This window comes from Arvicola amphibius, chromosome 15 (assembly GCF_903992535.2).
Source record: "Arvicola amphibius chromosome 15, mArvAmp1.2, whole genome shotgun sequence".
Classification (NCBI taxonomy): Eukaryota; Metazoa; Chordata; class Mammalia; order Rodentia; family Cricetidae; genus Arvicola; species Arvicola amphibius.
In genome coordinates this window covers 32,571,869-32,587,140 of record NC_052061.1, presented here as the reverse complement: position 1 = coordinate 32,587,140, position 15,272 = coordinate 32,571,869, and the positions used below count along the sequence as shown (strand labels likewise).

The 15,272-nt window shown below is 44.5% G+C and overlaps 1 protein-coding gene across 3 annotated transcripts in view; it reads left to right on the top strand.

The window, feature by feature from the left end:
* Positions 1 to 1,749: 1,749 nt before the first annotated feature.
* Positions 1,750 to 15,272, top strand: part of Slc7a6 (solute carrier family 7 member 6) — a 30,886-nt gene continuing 17,363 nt past the window's right edge. Inside the window, exons 1-3 of one of the 3 annotated variants that reach the window (XM_038312401.1) lie at positions 1,750 to 1,829; positions 3,594 to 3,721; positions 13,143 to 13,701. In XM_038312401.1, coding sequence (XP_038168329.1) covers positions 13,179 to 13,701 — 523 coding nt within the window. In that variant the 5' untranslated portion in view covers positions 1,750 to 1,829; positions 3,594 to 3,721; positions 13,143 to 13,178. Of the gene's footprint in view, positions 1,830 to 1,940; positions 2,026 to 2,836; positions 2,936 to 3,593; positions 3,722 to 13,142; positions 13,702 to 15,272 lie in introns of those variants that run through there. The other 2 variants (XM_038312402.1, XM_038312403.1) reach the window with 2 other exon arrangements.

The following is a 15,272-nucleotide window of genomic DNA, read 5'->3' as shown; positions in this document are numbered from 1 at the left end:
GGTTTTTTCTTTTCTTTTGAAGATCTATTTATGTATTTCCTGTAAATGAGTGTTCTGTTTGCACATACTTCTGCACACCAGAAGTGAGCATCAGATACCATGATAGATGGTTGTGAGACACATGTGGTTGCTGGGAATTGAACTCAGGATCTCTGGAAGAGCAGCCATTGTTTTCAGCCGCTGAGCCAACTCTCAAGTCCAGTCATTACAAATTTTGCACTTAGTAGAATAACCCAATCACGTTACAAAGTTTCACACTTTGTAGAATTTCACAATTTATAAAACAAACATGCAAACAATCCACCAAGCTCATGATATTTTAACTGCTTTTGGGTGGGGTACGGAGTGCACGTGGCAGGTGCTGCAGGGTGGACTCCGAGGCAGCTGGCCCAGGACTGGTATGCAGACCTGGGCAGAGAGTTCAGATGCTAACTATGCATTTCCAGAGTCTCCCACTGGGTGAGAGTGGGGGTTTGAGTGTCTGACCCAGGACATCTGCTAGAAGAAACGACTGGGAAGCAGTGTGTGGTACCCTGGACAAAAAGATCATGGTTACCATATTTTGGGGTACAGCCTGTTTCCCAACAAACTAGGTTTAGTGACACAACTCAATAAAATGATAAATGGAGACAAATTGATAGTGGAAAGCAGAAGATTCATTCAGTGTGAATAAAAGATCTGTTTTACCTTATGTTTTTGCCTGCCTGACTGCCTGCCTGCATGTGTATCACATGCGTGCCTGTCAGATCCCCAAGAACTGGGGTTACAGGTGTTCAGAGGCACCACGTGGGTGCTGGGAATAGAACCCCCTCCTTCAGCCAGTGATCTTACTGAGCCATCCCTTCTGCCACCCAGGATAGGGTTTAAATCTTAAAATTCCAAGTCTCTGAAGGTCATCTGACCAGTTGTAAATTTTTCTTCACGAGAAAAGAGCATCCTCCTTTGGATGTTCCAACCACTTCCTCTTCAAGAAGGACATTTCTGGAGAAAATAATGATTTCTTGGATCCCATTTTTTAAAAAAGTCTGAGCGCCTAAGAGGAGACCACAGCTGTCTCTTTAGAATATATTTTTTATTCCTGCAAGACAGGTCGGTTAGAGGGTGCAGTGGATTATAAAATCAGGGCTGAGTCTGAGCGCCAGCCCTACTAAAGAAAAAGATAACATAAAAGGAGATAGAGGAGGAGCGACCAGAGGGAGAGGAGAGGGGCAGGAGGCTGTGGCTTCCCCAAGAGGGTTGTCAGCAGGGTCGGGCGATACCAGGACAAAGCCCTGGGGTGGCTAAGGGAGCAAGAAGTGGTCGAAGTGGATCTGAGCTGACCGTCAGAGCACAGGTCCCGAGTGTGCCTTTCTTTCTTCCTGGATTCCACAGGCTGAAGGCCGGCCGTCAAACAGCGAGGCGGTCTAGAGGTCTTTGTGTGAACAGTCTGAGGTCCCATTGGGTGTGGAGTCCCCAACAAAGGCCGAGAAGGAAACGGAGTGTGGGGACCCTCGAGAGCTCCACGCCGCAGCATCCCCACGGGCTTCAAGTGACTGCGTGCGGAGTCCGGGAGTGGCCATCCCAGGAGTGGGCGACCGGATCCGAGTCACAGTCCGTGGGGGCCCCCCGGCGCGGCCCGCGGATAGCCTAGGGCCCCGGCGCGCTCTGGTGCCCGGAAGCAACGCCGCCTGGGGGCCCCCCGCTCAGAGCCAGGTCCCCAGGCGGCGCGCGCTGTCGCGATCCGGTGCGAGTGACGTGGCGTGGGCGGGGCTTGAGCGGCAGCGGCGGCAGCGCGACCGAGCATCCTGGCAGCGCCGGGGCACCGGGAGCTAACTGGCGGGGGCGAGGAGGTGAGGGGCTGGCTCCGGTTCGGCCCGGGGCTGGTTCCGTTTCGGTCCGGGACGTCTCGTGTGCGGTCGAGCGCTCTGCTCGGCCGCCGTCGCCGCGTGCTGGATGCGGGCCGGAAACCGCGTGGGGCGGAGGGCGCGAGAGAGACGCCGCGGCTGAGAGGAGAGGACGCCGGGAGCGTGGAGCCCTGAGTGGACGGTGGTGTGAGGAAGACGCACGCGCAGCCAGCTAGCGAGCGGGCGCGTGCGTGCGTGTGTGTGTGTGCGTGAGAGAGAGAGAGAGAGAGAGACCCTGGATGGTTTTGTGAGTGTGCAAGACTCTTAGTGTGGGGGGGGGACTGTGTGTGAAAGAGAAAACTGCGAGGCAGAGAGTGTAACGGAGAACCTGTGTGCGTGACGGAAAAATCCCAGAGTGTGAGGAGGAAAACTGGGCGTGAGGGCGCCTCGAGAGTGTGCGACACTGAGTGTGAGAGGGACTGGCTCCTTCGCAGGCTGTGGCCGTGTGAGGGATTCCCTGGAGCAGAGACTGCGAGGGAGAGGCTGTTGTGCGGGAGCCCGCGAGTGTGAGGAGGGCAGAGACAGCTGGGCGGTGTGCGAATGCCGGAATGCAGCTTCTTGGCGCTGTTGAAATCTCTGACTCGTGTTGGGACTCAGAGTGCTGAGGGATTGGCGGTCGGGAACACCGTGCTCTGGCCGGGGCGCTTCTGAGTCTCTCGAGTTTGTCATCTCCTTTGACCATCTCATGTCACAAATGTCCAGAAATATTTGTGAAACATTCTGAAAATTCTGTGCTGAGCACTAAGTCCAAAGGCTTGTCCCCGTGTTGTGTAATGGGCCAGTATAAATAGAAATCAACATCTAATTTAACAAGTCTTGGGGAACCAGTCGTAAACACGGGGCTTACATGTGGGAAGGAATTCCGCCTTTGCTGTAAATGAGGGGGAAACCGCTCACTCAGGCTTGGGCAGCTGACCTAACTCGCTGTGTAGCAGGATGCTCAGCTGTTTGGCGCCTGATTTCTGAGAGCTGCTCCCGGATTTGAAGACTTAGCAGGAGCAGACTTGAAGCTGTTGCTTTCTGAGATCATTTTTTAAAAACCTCTTTACCTGGTAAGGCCTTTCAGGAAGCTGCCCAGGCTTCGTACTTGGTTAAGGCTCTATGTGGTTTCATACAGACGGCTTTTGCTTCCCGCCTTTGGTCTTAGGCTGTTTAGTTGAGTTATATTTGATTTTCCTTCCTTGGCAGATGTAAAGAAAAGTCATAACCCTAATGGGGATATAGGACCTCGGGCAGTACTTACATACTATATGCCAATCTCCGGGTTTCATCCCTAATTCCTCCTCAAACGAGAGAAAAAGAAAAACAGGAAGACCGACAAAGACAGAAAGAAAAGCTTGAGAACCTGATTTTTTTCCTTCACCCTCTTCCTTTATTTATCTGGATTTTTTTTTTTTTTTTTTTTTTAATGTGGCCGATCTTGGAGTATCTCGATGGAGGAGTTTTCTGACTTTTATGCATTCTTGCTGTAATCTCTAGAATGTGGAGATGTTTCTACAACAATATGTCCATGATGCTCTTAGGACCTGGGACTCTGGAGCTGTGGATCCTGTGACTTGAGATGACCAGGATAGTCTCTGACACCAAATTTGTGCTGATCGTGTCTGTCATACCCTCTATGTGGTAGAGGAAATAATGGGCGTGTAAAATACAGATTTTTACAGGAGGATATTTTTTGATAAGTAACTAAGAACTTATTCTTTGTTACAGAGATTGAATGACCAAAACAGAGAAGTGGAATTAGCCCTTGCTGTAAGCATTTATTTTCTTCTTGGTACCTGACTGCTTTGTGGTGAAATAACTTAAAAAAGCGTGGATCCTCACTGATTTCGTGACAGGTGAATATTACCAGTCTGTTCTTTGGTCTCTCTCTCTCTCTCTCTCTCTCTCTCTCTCTCTCTCTCTCTCTCAGTCTGTGAAAAGGAACTTGTAGTTATTTGCATACTTTGTGACTGTGATTCTAATAAAAAGGCTTAAGAGGCCAGTCTGGTCTACAAAGAGGGTTCCAGGATAGCCAGGACTTTGCCACAGAGAAACCCTGTCTCCAAAAACAAAACAAAAATCATAGTGTTATAAAACATCATCACACATGTAACTTGTTTTGTAAATGAATTATGTATTTATGTCTTTTTAAATTTTTTTCAAGACATGGTTTCACTGTTGCCCAGGCTGGCCTCAAACTGTAAATGAGAGACTTTTAGTCTCTCAGGTGCTAGGATTATAGGTCTGAACTACATTGCCTACCTCTATTTTATGTTTTTGTTTGTTTTTTGGTTTGAGTGTTGTGTTTTTTTGTTTTGAGACAGGGTTTCTCTGTGTTGCCCTGGCTGTCCTGGAACTCACTCTGTAGAACAGGCTGGCCTCAAACTCACTGAACACTGCCTGCGTCTGCTTCCTAAGTGCTGGGATTAAAGGCATGGTGGCTTGGCAGAACTATGAGTATTTTAGCCATTGTGATTGGGAGGTAAATTGTATCTCAGTTACTTGATATTCTTCATAAGACAATAAACATCATTTTCGTTACTTGAAAAAAAGTTACAATAAATATATCTACAACTTTCTTTGTGATTGCATTTTTATATGATTTACCTTTTTCTTAAAAATTGCATATGATAATTTTCTTGTTAAATTTTCCTGAAGAGCCGGGCGGTGGTGGCGCACGCCTTTAATCCCAGCACTCGGGAGGCAGAGGCAGGCAGATCTCTGAGTTCGAGGCCAGCCTGGTCTACAAGAGCTAGTTCCAGGACAGGCTCTAGAAACTACAGGGAAACCCTGTCTCGGAAAACAAAAACAAAAAACAAAACAAAAAAAAAAACAAAAAAAAATTTTCCTGAAGAAATTTTAGGGATTTAGTAAACTCCTTTACTACCTGCTGCTGGTTTCTGGAGAATAGGATGAATCCTGCTAGAAACTGCTGTGTTTTTTCCACTTTTCATATCAGTGCTGGGGGTTGAATCCAGGGTCTCAAGCCTTAACCCTGCTAAATACACACTCTTCCTATTGAGTCTCACCCTCAGCTCCAGGATGTGTCTTTTGATTTTAGAGATGTCAGCATCTTAGAGATTGAGACTAGTAACTATGTATGATCTGTACTGATTTATTTTAACTACTGTATAAGAATTGACAGCGAATGCCAGCACTCGGGAGGCAGAGGCAGGCGGATCTCTGTGAGTTCGAGGCCAGCCTGGTCTACAAGAGCTAGTTCCAGGACAGGCTCCAAAGCTATAGAGAAACGCTGTCTCAAAGCAAAAAAAAAAAAAGATTTGGTAGACTTTTGATAACCCAGTTCTTTTTTCTTTTGTTTTTTTTTCTTTTCTTTTTTTTCCAAGACAGGGTTTTCCTGTGTAGCTTTGGAGCCTGTCCTGGAACTAGCTCTTGTAGACCAGACTGGCCTCGAGCTCACAGAGATCCGCCTGTCTCTGCCTCCTGAGTGCTGGAATTAAAGGCGTGCGCCACCACTGCCTAGCTCATAGCCTATTTCTAATACCAGGCTTAATATTGGCTTAAGATGGGCCCCTTACGCCAGCAGTTTCCATCCCATTGTTTCAGAGGTTCTGCAGGATCTCTGTGAGGAATATGATAGGTAATATCTGTCACACAGGTGTGGGGTCCTTTTTTGGGCATCTGTGGTACTGTGGGACTGATTAAATACAAATGAATTAAAAACTTTTTTGTCATTATTTCTATTCCTTCATCAGCTTTTACCTGAAAAGCACAATGACAGGGAATGTCTGTTCTAAGTACTGCATTCTAGGACCGCTGGGCTTCTGACTGAGAGTGAGGCACTGTCTCAAAAGGAGAAAACAACCCATATATATGTTTATGTATATGTATTTAAAAAACCAGCTTCAACAAAAGCATCTTTTTGCTTTGTTTTATTTACGTGTGCTTTTTAAATTCCATTTATTTTTTATGTGTATGTGAGTGTGGGCACATAAGAGCCGTGGAATGCATTTATGGGTCAGAGGGCAACTTTAGGGAGTTGGCTTTCACCTTCCACCTTGTTGAGGCAAAATCTCTCTTGCTGATTGTTACTGTTAGCTTACTCCAGGCTGTCTGGCCCACAAGCTTCCTGCTGGCTTGCCTGTCTCAGCCTCCCCTCTGGCCATACAGTGCTGGGATTACAGATGTGCATCTGGCCTTTTCATGGGTTCCAGGGATTGAACTTGGTTTGTAAGGTTTGTGCAAGTGCTATTTACTTGGTAAGCCATTTTTCTGGGCTCATAATTATTTAGCACTACTTTATGTGCATTGGTGTGAAGATGTTAGATCCCCTGGAACTGGAGTTACAGACAGTTGAGAGCTACCATGTGGGTGCTGGGAGTTGAACCTTGGTCCTCTGGAAGAACAGCCAGTGCTCTTAACTGCTGAGCCATCTCTCTCTCTCTCTCTCTCTCTTTCTCTCTCTCTCTCTCTCTCTCTCTCTCTCTGGCTCTTTTTGGTTTTTCAAGACAGGGTTTCTCTGTAGCTTTGGAGCCTGTTCTGGCACTTGTTCTGTAGACCAGACTAGTCTTGAATTCACAGAGATCCACTTGCCTCTGCCTGCCAAGTGCTGGGATTAAAGGCGTGCACTGCCACCACCCAGCTTTTTCTTTCTTTTTTGAAACAGACTTTCATGTAGCCTAGGTTAAAGTTTTGTGTAGCTTAGGCTGGCCTTGAACTCTGATATATAGTGGCAGGTAAACTGTTTCGATTATGTTGCCTTAACTTGTTGAGAGCTCCTCAGATTATAGACATCGGCATCTGTACTGGCTTTATGCTATACTGGAGAACAAACCCAGGGCTTTGTATGTACTAGGCAAACACTCTATCAGCAGAGCTATATCCCTGCCTGTCTGGGTTCTTTTGTTCCTTTTCTCAGTAACTTATTTATGTCTTCATAGTTAGAGTGATTTCCTATAGTTTGCATATTGAGATTTTCTTTGTAGTCAATCTAACACTGTTAACAGCATCTATAACTTGGTGTATTTAAATAATTTATATTAAATATAGTTATATAACTTGCTTAAAGCCCGCTATTTTTGATAGACTTGATGCATACCTATAGTCCCAGGGCTCAGGACTCCTGCAGAGGCAGGAGGATGCAAGTTTGAGGCCAGCCTGGTGTATAGACATATGCCATCACACTCAGCTCTCTACTGTTGGCCTATTACTTATACATCTTTAATATTTTTTAATTGTTGCCCTAATTTTACAGTGTAAATCTTTTATTACTGGCCTCCAGGGGATAGGGCCATAATTATATGTCTGGCAAGTTCTCTACCACTGAGCTATACTTTAGCCTCATGAGTGTTTAATTACAGTCTACACTTAAATAAGATATTCCTTCACTATAATGTAAGAACTTTATGCAGTATTCTCTCAATTTTTGCCTCCTATTCTTTATGATAGTATTGTCAGGCATTTTTTTTCCTTTGTGCTATAAACCCATGCTACATTTCTGCAGTTTTTGCTTCTGGCTTCATTTATAGCCTAATAAAGTTTAAAATAGTCTCCCTCCCCTTACTTACTTCAGACTGTTGTTCTACAGCTTTTATTGTCCTATTGATTGTCCTACAGCTTTTATATATTTTACTGTTTTATTTTCTCTAGTCTGACTCATAATTTTCTACATGTTCCTCTTATTGTTGAGTTTAGAGCCTTTTAATCTACTAATCACAGTTATTTTAGTCTCACTCTTTGGCAGGCCTAGGATTGAACCCAGGGTCTGATGCAAGCACCCAGCCACTGAGCTATATTCCCAGACTCACTGTAGTCATTGTATGTGTTGCTTTTTGTGTGCATGTGTGTGTGTGTGTGTATGTGTGTGTGTGTAAGTTAGTGGTCACCTTGTGGGGTTTTTTGAGTGTGTGTTAAATACTGGCTGACCTGGTACTCACAGAGGTCCTCCTGCTTCTGCCTCCTGAGTGCTGGCATGTGCTACTAACCACTATGCCTAACCACCTTGTGTTTTTGAGAAAGTACCTCTCATGATTAATTACATAGGAAGCACTGAGCTGTCTCCTCAGTACCCCCCACCCCTTCAATTTCAATTTTTGTTCCTCTCTCTCTCTCTCTCTCTCTTTGGTTCTTCAAGACAGGGTTTCTCTGTGTAGTTTTGGAGCCTGTCTTGGAACCCACTCTGTAGATCACGCTGGTCTCAAACTCATAGAGGTATGCCTACTCCTGCCTCCTGCATGCTGGGATTAATTGTGCATCACCACTACCGCCTGAAATAAATTTTCTATTTATTTATTTATTTATTTTGGTTTTTGGAGACAGGTTTTTCCATGTGACTTTGGAACCGGTCCAGGAACTAGCTCTTGTAGACCAGACTGGTCTTGAACTCACAGAGATCCTCCTGCCTCTGCCTCCCGAGTGCTGCTGAATTTAAAGGTGTGAGCCACCACTGCCCAACTTCTTCTTCTTCTTCTTCTTCTTCTTCTTCTTCTTCTTCTTCTTCTTCTTCTTCTTCTTCTTCTTCTTCTTCTTCTTCTTCTTCTTCTTCTTCTCCTCCTCCTCCTCCTCCTCTTCCTCCTCCTCCTCTTCCTCCTCCTCCTCCTCCTCTTCCTCCTCCTCCTTCGTCTTCCTTTTTTTTTTGAAATGAAATATTGCTGTGTTATACAGACTGGTCTTGAACTTCTGGGCTTAAGTGATTCTCCTGTCTCAGGCCTCTAAGTAAGTAGCCAGGACCACAAGCAGCTTGTTGCATCTGCCCATGCCCTCTCCCCCACCCCATCATAATCATTTTAAACAGTCTACTTGATGTTTCTCATCATGTTTATTATCTTGCCTCTTGATAGTGGGTTATTTTTTCTTGCTGTTTTTTTTCTTTCCTCATTTATAATTTGTTAGTCATTGCCATAGTTTGTAGAACAGGAGAATTTATTCTGAAAAATAGGTGTGACTCTTTTGCAAGGTTGTTGGTAGAAGAGTTCAAACCAATTATAGAATTGTGTTGGGTTTTGTTGTTGCTATGATGCCTTGGGTAACCTTACCTTCACATTCCTCTGGTGTTTCTTTGTGCTTGGGGTTGGTTTGCTTTCCTACAGGGAAGACTTTGTCTCAAAGTGTATTTTCTATTCTCAACTTTAGCCCTTCTCAGTGTACAGTTTGCTATACTCTGGGTATTGTACTGCCGTTGCTTTTTTCTGGGTGCAAACTTTTAGTGGGAATGGGAAGCAGGGAGGTTCTCTTTTTGTCCTGGTACAGCTTCAGTTTCCTTGTGTCTGGGTGGGATTGATCTTTCTGGGTTATTTACCAGAATTTCCTGTCCTCTTCTCAAACACAAAAATTTTCTTTTCTTCTTTTTTTTTTGCTGTTACTTTTTCCTCTTTTGGTTTTTGAGACTGTGTACAAATTGTCTTCTAATCTTTCTCAAGAATCTGACCTAATTTTATCACCTCCTCTTCATCTTCAAATTTTTTATTACATTTAAATATATTTGTGTGTGTGCATGAATGCATGTGTGTAAAGGTCAAAGACAACTTGTGGTAGGTGGTTCTCTCTACCATGTGGGTTGTGGGGGTCAAATTCAGGTCATCAGGCTTGGTGACAACTGTCTTTAACCACTGAGCCATCTCTCTGACCCAGGCCTTTATATTTTATTGAGGAGTTTTATATTGTTTAGTGTAATACTCACAGAAGGTCAGTGAGGCTTTTGGGAAGAACAGCTGAAGGTCAGAGAATGTTGAGGTACAGCTAGCTGGTGAATTCTGGTTTTTGACTGGAATTTCTGATCTCAATTCTTTCTTATTTCCATGCTGCCTTATCATACTGTTGTTTTGTTCTGAGGACATGATCCATGCCCTTATTGACTCTGTTCACTGCTGTGTCTTTACATGTAATCCTAGCGGATGAGGTGCTTGGCTGGTCTCTAGAGGAATGTGAAGTGGGAGTTAGATTTAGAGGAAAGGTAAGGAATGGCCTTGGGGTTTTGTAGCCAAGCAAGGCAGGAATTTAGCCATCTGTCCTCAGGGAGTTTGCTGTGGTTATTTCACAGTTTTGCTCTTGTGTTAAAATAAGATAGGGGTTTTAATTACCTTAGCTAAGGACAGGCTCATAGTGATAATTGCATTTGGTTATTGAGTAAAGAAAAGAGCTTTCTTAGCTGAAGGAGAGGAGTCCTTCCTAAACAAATTCAGCAATTCTAGGCAAGAGGTGTTCTGGGGCTGTGACTGATTGTAGCACATTCTTCCAGAGCAAGCCACTGGGGAGTTTGTCTAGTGTGTCAGACCCATTGAATAAAGCTCCATCAGACACACTAGTGCCAAGCTGTACAGGTACACAAGGGATACCTGGTAACCCTCACTCTCTCTAAGTTCTGATGGACTAGAGGATGCTGGAGTAGCCTCTAGGGCCAGGCTTTTCTGCCTGTCTGTATGTTGAGTATCTAGACCCCGAAGGTCTCTTTGTATCTCACTCTTACATGAGCATGGACTCCTGGCTGTTTGCTGGATTTGTTGCCATGGAAACCTGGACTCACTTGACATTCATGTGAAACAAATATGCTTCCACATGCTTGCATAGGGAACCTGCATAGGGCTTAGTTCCAAGAATGAAAAGTGTTCTGAAAGTCTGGGCTTATTAAAGTAGAGGCAGCCTGGCTCTACTCTTCTCATGCCCCAGACAAGTTTTTTAACTCAGGCCTAGGTCCAGACTCTTGGAACGATTGGGACAAGTAAAACAAGAGTTTTGAGTGGGGTCTGTGGAGGTATGAATTTTCTCTGTTTCCCAGGATTCTCACACTCAAATGACCTTTGCTTTAGCCCTGTGAAGCCAGGCTCTGGTATAGACATTTTGTTTTATTTTTGTTCTGCCCTTCAGCCCCATGCTTTTTTCTTTCTGTAAGTGAAGGTTACTAAACAGTAACCTTTGATTCCCTCCCCCCCCCCCCCCCCCCCGCTTCAACCTCCCAAGTACTGGAATTACAGGTGTGTGCCACTGCCACTCTGCCAAGCTTTACGTCTTTGAGGAGAGGAGAGGATTTTAGAAAGCTGAAGTATTGATTCTATTCTTTTTTTTAACTTTTATTTTTCTCTTATTTTACATTGGCTATCGTTTCCCCTCCCTATACTCCACCCACTCCCTTTCCCCAAGATCAACTGAGGAGTTGATCTTAAAAAAAAAAAAAAAAAAAGCAACCCTACCAGGAATATTCATGAAACATGGCTTAACAAGGTACCATAAAACTGCGCACAAATCCTTTTATCACAGCTAAACATGGCAACCAAGTAGGAAGAAAACGGTCCCAAGAGCAGGCAAAAGAATCAGAGACACCCCCCACTCCTGTTGTTGGGAGTCCCACAAGAAACTGAGCCACACAACCATAACATGCAGGGGACCTAGCTCAGACCCATACAGGGTCTGTGTTCGTCACTTCAGTCTCTGTGACCCCTATGAGTCCTGCTTAGTTGATTCTATGGCCTGTGTTCTCCTGATGTCCTTGAACTTTCTGGCTCCTACAATCCCTCCTTCTGTTCTTCAGGGTTCCCCTGGCTCTGCCTAGTGTTTGCCTGTGGGTCTGCGTCTGCTCCCATTGGCTGCTGGACGATGCCTTTCTGACAGCTGGGCTATGCACCTGTCTACGAGTATCATCTATTACCTTTAGAAGTTATCTTGTGACCTTTAAGGAATGGTTCCTGGATGGCAATTTTATGGCCCACTACATTCCTTTTCCCAAAGGTGAGGTAGGATTATTGTTTCTGACCTGTGATTAGCAAGGGAATTAAGGAAGGGAGGCCAGCGTGGTAGAGTCAGGAGATTGCCTGTCTTCTTTTGACATAGCCTTCTTAGGTAAGACAGTAGAATCTACTCTCTTGGGTTGGTCCAAAGGGAATGAATGTGTACCCACATGCCATCTCATCATGATGCTTTCCAATGCTGGGTCTGTAACTAAGGAGGCTGTGACTTTGGGTAGGTGACAAGACTCCTAGGAATTGTTTTGGAGAATCACTTTGTAGCATAGATTGTGGTAAGGAGCACGCTGAAGAGGAAAGTGAATAAGCCAATGGCAAGTTAGCTCCAAGTTAGGGTGCCCCTGGATGTCCCTTTCCCATTCTCTCTTATAATCTTGTAATCTCTTAGATTCTTTTTTTAAAAAAAGATTTATTTATTTTTAATGTTCATTGCGTTTTTGCCTACATGTTTTCTGTGTGAGGATGTCAGATCATCTGGAACTGGAGTTACAGACAGTTGTGAGCTGCTATGTGGGTGCTGGGAATTGAACCTGTATCCTTTGGAAGAGCAGCCAGTGCTGGTAACCACTGAGTCAGCTCTTCAGCCCCATCTCTTAGATTGTTGAGAAAAGAAAGGCATTGAATCAGTAAGTGGTAATGTGGAGAGTAAGGTCACACATGATTCTATGTGTTTTCAGGAAGGTCTCTGCAACAATCACGGTTTTCTTTCTTTCTTTCTTTCTTTCTTTCTTTCTTTCTTTCTTTCTTTCTTTCTTTCTTTCTTTCTTTCTTTCTTTCTTTCTTTCTTTCTTTGTTTTGGTTTTTGAGACAGGGTTTCTCTGTGTAGTCCTGGCTGTCCTGGAACTTACTCTGTAGATCAGGCCGGCCTCGAACTCAGATACCTGCTTGCCTCTGACACCCTGGTGCTGGGATTAAAGGTGTGCACCACCATGTGGAATTTAGAGTCTTCCTGCCTCAATCTTCTGAATGCTGGGATAACATTTGTGTGCCACCACACAAAGCTATATTAATGATGATATACTCTCTCTTAGCATCTTCTTAACCCTTCCGTGTAACTGCAGATCTTCCCACATCTGGTTGAATGCCTGTCGAAAAGACTATTTATGGAACTGGAGAGATGATGGCTCAGCACTTAAAGAGCACCAAGTTCAATTCCCAGCACCCACATGGCAGTTCACAACTAACTGTCTGTAACTCTAGTTCCAGGGGATCTGATCTGGCATCCTCACACAGATATACAAAGTCAAAACTTCAATGTACATTACACCTTTAATCCCATTACTCGGGAGGCAGAGGCAGGTAGATCTCTGTGAGTTTGAAACCAGCCTGGTCTACAAGAGCTAGTTCCAGGAAAGAAATTCTGCCTTAAATAAATAAATAAATAAATAAATAAATAAATAAATAAATCACCTCTAGTTGCTTGTATCTTAAATGAAACCGAGACAAGCCTGTTGTGTTTTGTATGTTGCATGTTCTACCTAAGCAGGTGGTGGGCAGAGAAACCTGTCTGCCTGGCAAATGTTGGCTAAGCCAGAGTCACTAGCTCCTGCTCTAGACATGACACCCTTGTTTTCTTTGCCAGGTCACAGTAAACACAGGTGTACAGGAACCATTTACCATGGAAGCCAGGGAAGTTGGGAGTCCCACACCCACCTACCATCTTCTCCCCAAGGCCAACCAGCACACTGTAAAAGAAGATGTCAGCTCACCATCTCAAGGGTCTCCAGAGACTATGCAGCTGAAGAAGGAGATCTCCTTGCTGAATGGGGTCAGCCTGGTGGTGGGCAACATGATTGGCTCAGGGATCTTCGTTTCACCCAAGGGTGTTCTAAAATATACTGCTTCCTATGGGTTGTCACTAATTGTGTGGGCCATTGGTGGGCTCTTCTCTGTTGTGGGTGCCCTTTGTTATGCAGAACTGGGAACCACTATCACCAAGTCAGGGGCCAGTTATGCTTATATTCTAGAGGCCTTTGGGGGCTTCATTGCCTTTATCCGTCTGTGGGTCTCACTGCTAATTGTTGAGCCCACCAGTCAGGCTATCATCGCCATCACCTTCGCCAACTATATCATCAAGCCCTCCTTCCCCACCTGTGATCCTCCGTATGCGGCCTGCCGTCTTCTTGCTGCTGCCTGTATATGTAAGTATGGGGGTGAGGCAGGGGGCATATGTGGAGGTGTAGGTGCTATATTACTTGTATGATTACGGAAACCTGAATGTCATATTTTGCACTTTGGGGAGGAGGGAAGGTGTGAGGTCTCATACCTTTTGAAAAAATAATTTCATCACTTATTTGGTTCTGAGAGGTAAGTAAACAAAGGATGGGAATGGGGAAGTTTGAATCTGTTCATTGTGTTTGGGGCCTTGGGTTTCTCTTATTCTTAGCTGTCCCGTATTTCTGTTCCTTGCTCTGTGTGACAGGTTGATACATGTCTTGTGTTTTTTTTTTTTTTTTTGAGAGGGTCAGGTGTTTTGAAAGGTGTCAACATCACTGTTTGTAACTTATCTCAGGGAACAAGTCAGAGCTAAGGCCTTGTTGTGTTCTCAGCTTTTCTTAGAAACTAGTTTAAAGGCATCAGTGAGGAAATAGGCTTTTCTAGATGATGGGGTCCCAAGTCCCACAGGACACACTCTTTTCTGCCACTGCTGCTCTTGGTGGCCTGTTCTAAGCAGCGGGCACCATACCAAATGGCCTTTTCCCATTGGTGTTTCAGATTTCTTTACACTGACTTTGTTAACAACCTCTGCCTGCTGCCACTGAACAGAGTGTGAGAGATTCCAGGGGTCCCTGTTTCTTTTCTTTTCTTTTAGGGGTGGAGCAAAGGATATTCAGTGTGAAATCATGGAAACGAGAGGAGATTGCTATGGATTTACCCAGAGCTAGTGCTTTGGCTAGCATAGAATCTTGTGTTTTTTAACGCTGTGCTGCCAGAAGTACTTAATCATATTTTGTTCTTTATCTCTGCTTGCAAAAACTTTGGCTGTGTATATAACTTATTGACAATTTTTTTTGGTTATTTATTTATTTTTTCCTGAGACAGGGTTTCTCTGTAGCTTTGGAGCCTTTCCTGGAACTAGCTCTTGTAGACCAGGCTGGCCTCGAACTCACAGAGATCCGCCTGCCTCTGTCTCCCAAGTGCTGGGATTAAAGGCGTGCGCCACCACTGCCTGGGTTGCTTATTAAAATTTTAAAAATAGATCAGTAATACCTTGGAGTTAGCAAAGACAAAACAAAAAAACAAAAAGATAAACATGCCTCCTGACTTGGCTTTGTTAAGGGCAAACAATTATCGGTAATCTCTCCATATTCTTTGAAAGAGGGGAAATAGATACTCCTGGGAGGAGGAAGAAAGTGGGATTCAGCTGTGTGTCCTTTTTCTTTTTTCAGCTTTCTATCTAACAGGCATTAACCACAGTTTCTGGACTTGCTTAGATCTTTAAAGACCAGTTTTAGGCAGGTGTAGTGGCACACATCTTTAATCTCAGTTCTTTGAAGGCAGAGGCAGTCATATTTCTGTGAGTTGAGGCTAGCCTAGTCTACAAAGTGAGTTCTAGGCCAGTCAGGGCTACATAGTGAGACCCTGTCTCAAAGCAATCAGACAAACAAAACAAAAAAACAGACAGTAATTTTATGAACCAAGCTTGGTGGCTAACATCTACATAATTTCCTTACTTGGGAAGCAGAGGCAAAGGATTACCAAGACCAGCTTG